At 37.1% G+C, this 11,139-nt stretch overlaps 1 protein-coding gene across 1 annotated transcript; it reads left to right on the plus strand.

The window, feature by feature from the left end:
* The first annotated feature begins 850 nt into the window (after window positions 1-850).
* Window positions 851-6,128, plus strand: LOC121425928 (histamine N-methyltransferase-like). The gene is made up of 3 exons (XM_041622036.1): window positions 851-1,151; window positions 2,350-2,673; window positions 5,646-6,128. Exons 1-3 carry the CDS (start codon window positions 953-955, stop codon window positions 5,996-5,998), a joined length of 876 nt encoding a protein of 291 aa, XP_041477970.1. The 5' UTR covers window positions 851-952; the 3' UTR covers window positions 5,999-6,128.
* The last annotated feature ends 5,011 nt before the right edge of the window (window positions 6,129-11,139 follow it).

An 11,139-nucleotide genomic window follows, 5' to 3' on the forward strand; every position in this document is an offset into this window, starting at 1 on the left:
CCCGATAAATTGTCGCTGGAGCCAATGTCTTGTCACCATCACGGGGAACCAAGCAGTCACCCAGGATCTAAAGACAACATTGGCGGAATGCTGCGTGCAAATGCCAACGTGTGAACAAAACGACCTAAGAACTAATGTCATTATGAACTGTGTGTATAAATAACAAAATATGTGCCAAATAGCTCTGGAAGCAAATGCATAATCGCTAAGAAATGTGCAAAATAACCGCGGAATTCCTTCATATGTCGGGTATTTTTCGAAGCAATATCAATATACTGTCCCATGTATGCTTTTCTTTGTTAGATCAGAATGGTCGATTTTCAGCCAAGATTTCATGATTTTACACAGATACGTTTCCATTAATGTACCAGATCTAGATGAGATATAGTAATATTTTGACAATTAACCTTAATTGATAAAAATTACTTTCTCGTGAAAATATTGTTCGCTGCAACAAATTTCTTTTACCTTTAAAAGACGCCCATGACCTACTGCCCCGAGGCCCTTGTGTGCAATGTCCAGGTGCAATAAAAATAATGGAAAGGATGTGCGGGAAACGTTCTTAAGTTCACTAGAAGGCCATACATGGCAAATCGAACTAAGATTTTTTGTCATAATAATCTACTAGTTGCCCCCCCCCCAAAAAAAAAGGAAATCTTTCCGCCATGGGTGTCAACGCTTCGGTCACACCAGATGCGCCGTGTCAAGACCGACAGAAGCTATTGCGTCGTCACAAATGCCAGAACGTTGGGATGTGTGAAGTCTGTTTCGTTGGTACGACTGCGGCATAACTCCGTCTTTTTCAATTCGCAAGTAGGACTGATAGTGACATTTGGACAGTAGACATTCAAATCTACACAAGCCTAAAAAAAATCATCAAAAGTTGTATGACATTCTCAATATACACGTACCCGAAGAGTTCTCTTCCGAAGTACAAAGTTGCAAGGTAAAAATGTTTGGGTTGACCCTTCTTGTGAGTGATCCTGACCGATATCACGATGTTTTTTCCAATGGTTTCGCGCGGATCGCCATGAAGGAAACTGTCCTACGAGAGGTTTCTCAATACTTTGATGAACATGTGATGACGAAATTGACTGCCGCATTTCCAGCTGACGATCGGTTTAATCTCCTTGGCGTTGGTGTAGGGGAAGGTTTGTAATCTTTCATTCCTTATCCACGTTGCCATAATTTCATTTGATGAATCCCATGGTGTATTATTCTATGAGGATTTGAGGGGGAAAACAGAAAAAATTAAAATATTCTGTTGGCAGTGGGAACAGCGCGGAACACAATATCAATGTACTTTACACTGTTAATTTTTAGCATTTTAGAATTTGAAATACATTTTACATGATACATTCTGTGAATCGAAACTTTTGTTTGTACCTCTAAACGAAGAATTTATTCATAATTCATTACATAATTTATGTCATATTTATCTGAAGATCAAAATACATTTAACGGTTTCTTCGCTAATCTCTTACCTGACTTCGATTTTCCATTTTTCTTACAAAAAGGGTATCTTAAACTTGAATGTCTTACGTCTAAACCATATCTATTTCTATTAAGCCACAATTCATATATCATACACCAAAATGCGATTGTCATCGTCATATCCGTGTTTTATTGATAATAATTTTATATTTTTTTAGTAAACAAAAAATTATTCACATATTTCGACGTTAAAAGTATACATCACTACATTCAATAAAAGCACCAAGTCTTATTTAACATAACAGTGCCGACAATATTTGTTGTCAGCAAGATCCCATTTAAAAAAAATAAATCTAACGGGCAGAAAGTTCTATATAAGTTTTAAATCAAACTCTCTTATAAAGCTCACCCATGCATGTAAAAAAAATTAAAACACAAAAACATTAAATATCAGTCCACAATATTTTTTTTCCAAAAGACGCATCTATTCGTAAAATTCGGTATTAAATCAGATTAAAAAATAAAAAGTTTAATACTCGACACTTCGACACAGTGCGAACACTCATCACACCGCCGAGGTGTCGTCCAAAGTGTGAAAAATATAAAGGTCAAATCTACCCCTAGAAAAATGTTGACTTGAATCAATTGATATTAAACAATCACGTGTAATTCTGGAACAGGCGAGCATACACAATCACATGTAAATTCGTTTTGGGCACTGAAAATGATCTTTCTTTTCGTCGAAATTATTGTAAGTTAACAAAAAATTGAGATTTTGGATCCAATTTTGCATTTTTCAAGTGCCTTTTGGGGATTTTCATCGACTCGGTCCTTACAACACCGGTGAAATGTACGGGATATCCAGATCCAGATCATGAAAACCTTTCTTAAACAAATGTCCATTTCATTTTGTAGGTCATCATGAACAACATTTTCTGAAGACTCTCGGTTCCCATTTCTCATCAATAATGAATGTAGCTGTTGATCGTAACGAACGCTTGCTAGAATCGTTCAAAATCAACGCATGCGGGTCGACACCGGATGAGAAATCGCATTGTGATATGCGATGGTTCAACGGTACTCTCCAGCAGTTCTTCGACGAAAGTCCTCTGGCAAATTGCAAGTACAACCTCATCAGCGCTATACATTCGATGTACCACGTAGGTGACATTGAGACGATCTTCACCCGGCTGGCTTCGACGCTGAAAGACAATGGTGTCATTATAGTCGTACTTTCAGGTACAAAAACTCCTTTTATTCAATATCAATACGATTAGTATTCAGAGAATAAGTAGAAACTACAATGAATGATATCAATAATAACCATAATGACCATAGGCTTGCCAAGTTATGATTGATAAAGCTTAAAATCATTTTGTTGTATAGATTTTGAGATTTTTGTCATGAGGATCTGTATACCTGGGATAATCTAATTACTTAACACACACGCGCTCACTTATTTTCAACATGTTTTTATTAAGGATTGCATTCAAATAATTTACATACACTGAAGGTAAATGATTACAACGAAATAAACAAATCTTCATTTATATTAACAAGAATCTGCAAAAATATTTTCCCCAATATTGAAGCAAAACATGATGAAATGAAATTCATAAGAAAACTAAACCGAGCCACGACATTCTATGTAAACCTGAAAATGAAAATTAATATGTCAGTGATATGCAGGGAAAATAAAGAAGCTGCAAATCAGAATATTATAAGGGAAGGGGAAATGGAAAAGAACTGGTACAAACAAAAACTTGCACCCCACAACACCAATTACATTTAAACAAACATTTAAAATCGCACCATAGTATACACATCATACCTTTTACACTCTCTGCATTCAGTATATCCCATTTATGTATAATCTTACCTTGTTTGACTTCGTTGCCAAGCGACTTTCTTCGTCTATACAACCCGTAACATATTTTTGCATTTTGATGAACGAGTGTACCCGGCTTCTAGTTTTGTAATTAAAATTGCATCGTTTATAAATAAAATCACCGAATTAACACATTTGTTTATATCAGAATTTCCAGGTAACCGCAAGAAAATATCCCTCCAATCCATAGTTCTTAATTCAACTACACAAAAACAATCAATAAAAAAATGGCCCCAGATATTTAACTTTCATGATAAAATTCATGAGTATACGAAAGTATTATTCTGTGTACAACAAAACGAACAGTAATTACATACCACAAAAACAAATATCTTCAAATTTTGTTTGTATATATTGCCATATGCAGAAGCATTAAGTGAAATTTCCTTTTGTTTTCTATTAGAGTCTTACTCCTAATATGTCGTCAAAACAAATACAAATTTCTACATCGGTAATATTAAAATCAATGTGACTATCCTTGAGTGTTAATTTATACAATTCTTGGTGATACACAAATTTATAAATTGTTCTTGACATGATTACCTCGAATATTGTTTCATGTCTTCCAATATTCAAACTTATCGTAAATTCTACACAGTGGCGTAACTACAGAGGGGGCAAGGGGGCACGTGCCCCCCCCCCCCCCATCGTCTGGCCCAAAAAACGGAAGAAAGGAGAAAAAGAGGGAAAAGGAAGGGAAACGTGGTGGGGAAAGAAGAAATTATTGTTCATTTAAGAAGCATTTTTTTCATAACTTTATGAAACATTATTTGCTTCATTGTGTCTTCATTGTTCCTGGTGCTCGCATAGACTATTTAACGAGTTTATCATGATTACAAAAAAAATTGCTTATAATATCCCTTTTTAGCTCTGAATATAAAAAATTCTCAGCTCGCGCTTCGCGCTCGCATTATCTAATCAGTGAGATACATATCCGTTTAATGGCACTGCATGTCCTTAAAATATCTATATTAGGTCAGAATACCTGACAAACTCGAAATTTTTGCTGGTGCCCCACCCCCCCCCCCATGCCGTGACCCACGGTACGCCACTGAGTCTACAAATCATTTTCTTAAAACTTGATTGAACCAGTAGAATGTTTCCAACTTCTTGGTATAGCGCGAATGATATTATTTGGAGAAGTTGATTTGCAGTAATACCCAAGATTTTGGGGGAATGAGGTCACAGGCTTAATGTGTACATTATCACAAATTTGATTCATCCTATAGTCCTTTATTTAAAAGATCATTGTCAACAATCGTTTTACCTTTCATACAAATATTTTTTTATTGAATATAATGGGATTCACCTCCTCTTCAAATGTAATTTAGAAAAACTATTTAACGCGCAACGCACAGACACCCTAAAAATATAGTTGCCTGAAGAGCGCACCTCACGTAGCTTGCGTGAAACTCCGAGTTGCAATCAAATTTGATTGACCTCGAGTTAACCTTATGATCTTGTATCTATTAGTCAAAACTCTTCCTGTGAATGACATCTAGCACCCTATACAAGGATAGATTGAGAAATCACCACTAATTATAATGTTTGTCAGAAGGTTCCTCATGTCTAATCTCCAAATGGTAAGATATCTTGCCAAAGGCTCACTTTGTCAAAATCATATAAAGGTATTAATGAGAAAGGGCGCTAACTACACATCTAACAATTAAATTTCTAATGTCTCAAAGAATCACCCATTGACAAGGATTTAAAATCCACTCCAGTCACACAGCAAAAACTGTGGTGTTAACCGGTGTACATAGAGGACCACACCAGTTATTTTACAACGGTGTTAAATTTGTGGTGTTAGTTTTACACCTATAGTTGTTATTACAACACCCATGGTTGTTACATTTACACTCTTTGGTGTTATGTTCAATCTCTAGGGTATTATTTTAACACCTCAGGGTGTGGTCCTCTATCAACACCAATTGGTGTTAGTTTTAACACCACAGTTTTTACAGTGTAGGGGCCGCGGAACGTTTTTTTTTTAAGTGGGGGAGGGAGGCCTGACCATGCAAAATCACACTCAGGTTGTCATTTTTACGTTTTTGTGTACTGTTATGGGAAAAAAGTAGGATGAGGCTGAATCCCAACCCGGCACTGACCCCCCCCCCCCCCCTCATCCACAGCCCCTGCCACTTTCTTAGTTTTGTACATGTTAGATGATACAGCAGTCCTACCAAACAAACATTTACATTATAGGCTGCTGTGTGTTTATTGCCGGCCAGTTGATTTGTAGAAAAGAAATTTTAAAATGTGTGGTAGTCCGTGAATTTGCTTTTCTCATATTCTCATTCTTGTTGTCATTTCCTCTTTCCAGAAACAACACTGATGAGAGAGACTCTACTCCGAAATACATGGCTCCCTGCAAGTCACGGTACTCATAAGGAACCAACTGAAGACAAGGTTATCACGTTTATGGAGCAAAGGAGTTATACGATCGATGTAAGAAAGATAAATATCAAGTGGGATCTCACTGACCTATTCGAAGAGAAATCCGAACTTGGTGATAAACTTGCCGATTTCTTTACCTCAGTGGCGCACTTCCGGAGAACAGCCCCCGCTGAAAAGCTAAACGAATTGATGTCGTTTTGGCGGTCTTTTTGTTCAGAGGGTGAGGATGGCCGTCTATATGCCCCGGCAGACGATCTTATCATAACTGCATCAACATGAATATTGTGGAATTTGTAACACAAGTTAATGGCCCGAGCTGATAAAAAGTGGAGGGAATTATTAGACTCCCGCCGCACTGAAATTAACACAGTTATTTCCCATGTGCGCTCGTACAATGCATGGGTCATATCAAAAGTGCGCCAACTCATAAACCCTTGGTGAGATTAAAGCTAAACGTAAGTAGTTGATCTCGAACTGCTTTTTTAAGCCAATAAACTTTGTCAAATCATGAAATGTATTGAATCTTAAAAAAAAACCATCATACTGTAGATCGTCAACGCAAATAGGCGCATCCATGACATATGGGACAATTGGTCAGATGCATAAAAACTGCCAATGGCTCTTGCTAGGCTTTTGCTTGGCTTTTGTTTGATTCCGTATACATAAAAATGAGCAAGCAATAATACTTTTGCTAGTAAGTTCAAGCAATCGCTAATTGATTGTTGGCATTTCCTTGACGATTAAGCTGTTGCCAAAAAGCGTATGCATAAAGCGAACATTTTGCTTGTGCACTTCCTGTTTTTTTTTCAAGCTTCGTCAGAGCAGCTTGAACGTTCCCTTAATCTGGGCGTTCCCGTTTTTATTAAATATTTATGCACCTGAGAGAGAACCCAAAGGTGTACCGTAGCCTAAATGTACATGTTTTCTTCCTAATAAGTGAAAACCAAGTTTGAAATATCTAATTCATAAAAAAGAGTTAGTTTGACACCACGTCTTGGGAAAAGATTTTAAGGGAAAGAATCGGCAATTTGCACTACCACACATTTGCCTTCGAGTCCTGCCTTGAGTCGTGTTCGCAAGCAATCGCTGAATCCTTATCTTTTGCTTGGCTAGCTATTGCTAGTGCTTGAAGCAGTTGCATTTCCTTGATTTCGTATACATAAGCATAAGCGAGCAAATACTAGCACTTATTTTTATGCATACGGAATCAAGCAAAAGCCAAGTAAAAGCAATTGCTACTTTTTATACATATGACCAATTGCCAAAAAGCGTATGCATATAAGAGAACATTTTGCTTGTAAGTTTAAGCACTTGTTGGGTTTTTTGTCAAGCTTCGTCAGAGCAGCTTGGGCGTTTGCTTGATCAGGGCGTATGCGTTATTTAATCATGCATGTTTCTGCAAATGAGAGTGAACCACAAGGTGTCGTACTGTAGCCGGTTACACTTCGTAATTCCGAAGCTTCGTAATTCCGAAGGTTCTTTATTCCGAAGGTTCGTAATTCCGAAACACGTAAATTGCCTATACCTCGATGTTCGTTAATCCGAAAACGAAAAAGGGTTCGTTAATCCGAACATTTGTGGCGTAATTCCGACGATTCGTTATTCCGAAGGTTCGATAATCCGAAAACGAAATAAGGTTCGTTGTTCCGAAGGTTCGTTAATCCGAAAACGAAATGAGGTTCGTTGTTCCGAAGGTTCGTTAATCCGAAAACGAAAAAAGGTTCGTTATTCCGAAGGTTCGTTGATCCGAAAACGAAATAAGGTTCGTTTTTCCGAAGGTTCGTTAATCCGAAAACGAAATAAGGTTCGTTTTTCCGAAGGTTCGTTAATCCGAAAACGAAATAAGGTTCGTTAATCCGAAAACAACATAAGGTTCGTTAATCCGAAAACAAAATAAGGTTCGTTAATCCGAAAACAACATAAGGTTCGTTAATCCGAAAACAAAATAAGGTTCGTTAATCCGAAAAAATGAAAACCGGGAAACCAGAGGCAGAGGCAAGGGTAGGGGGGCGGGGGACACTGTTGCCGTTCAATTATCATATGAGGATGGGAAGGCAAGGGCGGCCGAACGAATTTTCGTTAGGGGTAAAGCCAACAAATGAAACTCATACGTCAAAATGGGCACTTTGGTCATATTTTCACCTTAAGACTATCATCTGCTTGAAGTCATTGTGTGTTTGATAGTGATTAAGTAGAGAAAAACTTTTTCGAAGTGACTTCTTATTATGGCAAAATGTATATTTAGGCTTTATTTTTCGGGAGAGATTATAATGAGCGAGCGGCTTGGTAAAACAAATTCAAAGGTGAAGTTGTATAACGTTTTTTTTGTGGTCAATTATTCTTTAAATGGCATTATTGCGAGGTGTTGCTAGCGTGAATCACAAGCTAAAACTTTAGGTTATTTCAATAAAAAATGAAAATTAGTTTTTTTAAATCCGAGCAGATTTCTGCTGTCATTAAAAAGATGTGCATCTAACTAAAGAATTAACACGAGCGCAAAACGCGAGCTTAAACATACTGACCAGAAAAGGAACCTGTTAAAGAAAGCATTTAGTGACCTCTTTAGGATGCATATTTCACCAATCGAATGAGAGTGCGAAGCGCAAGCTGAAATTTTTCAAAATTCCAGCCTGAAAACTTAACTTAACTTGTATACTTTAAAAAGAGTATTTTATTTCGAAAAAAACATGAAAAACGGCATATTTATTTTTGAAAAAGGTACTTTCCCATTTTGGAAAATATTAATTCCCCAGTTTTTTTTATTTCATTTTGATGCCCCCTGCCTCCCTCCCGGCGGATCCAACTTTCGTCAAATAGAGGGGGGGCAATTTTTTTAGCCATATTTTCCTTGATCGGCAGTTTAAAGTTGATATTTTTTGTTTCTTTGAAAGGGTAGTCCTACACTCTAAAAAATGAAGTGCTAATTTTGCTCTTAAAGAGCGTGTATAGTGACCGCACTTCGAAGTGCTGATTTGTCTAGTTCAAATTTGAACTAGACAAATCAGCACTCCGAAGTGCAGTCACTATACATTTGTGATCTTCAAAGCGAGATGCCTATGTAATTAAATTTAGATAATAACTGCTAGCAAGAAGCGCGAACAGAATTTTTAAATATATAAGCTCTGACCTGATCTAAAGGGGACATTTTAAGAACTTTTTGCAGTTAGCCATGAAGACGATGCGTGTTTTAACCAATGGCGGCGGAACGTATTATTTTTTTTGGGGGGGCAAAGCAAAAAAAAGGGGGCCAATAGGGGCAATTTGGTGCAAACGGATATTTTCACCATTAGATTATCATCTGTGTAAAGAGGTTGTGTGTTTTGTAGTAACTAAATTGAGCACAATTTTTTAAGTGATCACTAAAGTTATATATTTACGTTTCATTTCTGCGAGCGTAGAGAGCAAGCGGTTTGGGGGAAAAGTCAAATCTGAAGATGTAAAATTCGCCTTTTTGGTCAATTACTGTTAAAAGGGCATCCTTGTGAGATGTTGCGAGCGAATCACGTGCTCAAACTTTTGGAAATTTCATGTGGGCCTAGAATGATAATATTGATATAGATATCATTTGCCCAGGGAAGCCACTTCAGTTCTGAAAACTATTCTCCCAGCTATTATTATTTTTTTACAAGAATTCTTAGAACACGTAGAATGTCCAGTTTTCAGGTTTGAAAATCGGAAAAATTTGGCTCACGTTTCTCGCTCGCATCAAGTATTGTTTATTGAGGAACTCATTCTATTCCTGGTTACAAAAAAAAGAAGTATGAAATGTTCAGTTTTCAGGTTGGAATATCACAAATTTTAAGCTTGCGGTTCGCGCTCTCATTATTTAGTTCGTGAGATATCTATATTCTATTCATGATTCACTAAATGCAGTCCTTAAAAGATTACTTTCTGAAGCCTGTTGCATAAAACTTTTTACCTGAGAAAACTCTGGTAAAAACTAAAAACTATAAGGTTAGTCTGATTTCCGCCATTGACTTTAGCACAGGGCAAAAACTTCTGTAAAAACAACCTGAGTTTTCTCAGGGAAAAGTTTCATGCAACGGGCCCCAGGTCAGTATTTCAACAAATTACAGCTCGCCCTCGCATTAATTCTTTAGAAAGATACACATCTTTCTCACGATTACAAAAAAAATGCTCCGAATGCTCACTTCACGTCTTGTTACATGAAATGTCTACTAGTTTCAGCTTGCGATTCGCGCTTTCAACATCTCACAAGGATCATTATTAGTATTATTTTTATTACCAGCAGAAGCTGTTATTAAAAATGACATCCCCTCCAATACAAATCCTATTATCTAGAGGTTGCTCGCGCGCTTCCAACACACTTGATCCCCTGCATCTTTAATTCAACCATTTGCTTATAGGCAGCAATTGCTCAGATAAAATCGAAATTAGCCTATGCTTGATCAGGGCGCCATTCTTAATGAAATACATGTTTTGGCCCCAACACACGCATGTATCATCGATCATTATTACTATCATTGCATAATATCGTGTAATCTTGTAATGACAACATCGTTTGTGTTACCAAAATGAATTGTTTTCATTTTCGGAAATACGAACCTTATTTAATTTTCGGATTAACGAACCTTATTTCGTTTTCGGATTAACGAACCTTATTCCGTTTTCGGATTAACGAACCTTCGGAATTACGAACCTTATTTCGTTTTCGGATTAACGAACCTTCGGAATTACGAACCTTATTTCGTTTTCGGATTAACGAACCTTCGGAATTACGAACCTTATTTTGTTTTCGGATTAACGAACCTTCGGAATTACGAACCTTATTTCGTTTTCGGATTAACGAACCTTCGGAATTACGAACCTTATTTCGTTTTCGGATTGACGAACCTTCGGAATTACGAACCTTCGGAATTACGAACCTTCGGAAATACGAACCTTCGGAATAACCGAACCTTCGGAATTACGAAGCTTCGGAATTACGAATGTATGCGACTGTAGCCTACATGTCATGATATGTAAAATGTTGCGCAACATACAGTCCATACAACAAGTGGTCAAAATTTTATCCAATTCTCGGTAATTCTAAACCAATAATTAATGTGTGTTTCGGTCGGAAACTACACAGTATTGGTTGAAAACTACCAAGAGTTGGATAAATATTTGACCAATCGGTGTAACAGTATGTTACCCAACATTTAAGAATGAAGTCAGTGCAAACCAAATGTCAAAATATATATATTTATTAAAAAGAAACAAGTTAGTTTGACACCACGTCTAAGGAAAAGCTATTAGATGAAATCATCGGTAATTTCCTCTGCCAGACCTTTCCGTTCGAGTCCTGCCTTTTCTGTGAATCGTGTTCGCATCAGCGTGACGTCGCTATTGTTCAAACAGCTAGAAGGCAAAAAAAGGGTTCAAGCACTAGCAAAGGGTTATGCATATGAAATTAAGCA

This window comes from Lytechinus variegatus, chromosome 13 (genome assembly GCF_018143015.1).
Source record: "Lytechinus variegatus isolate NC3 chromosome 13, Lvar_3.0, whole genome shotgun sequence".
Classification (NCBI taxonomy): Eukaryota; Metazoa; Echinodermata; class Echinoidea; order Temnopleuroida; family Toxopneustidae; genus Lytechinus; species Lytechinus variegatus.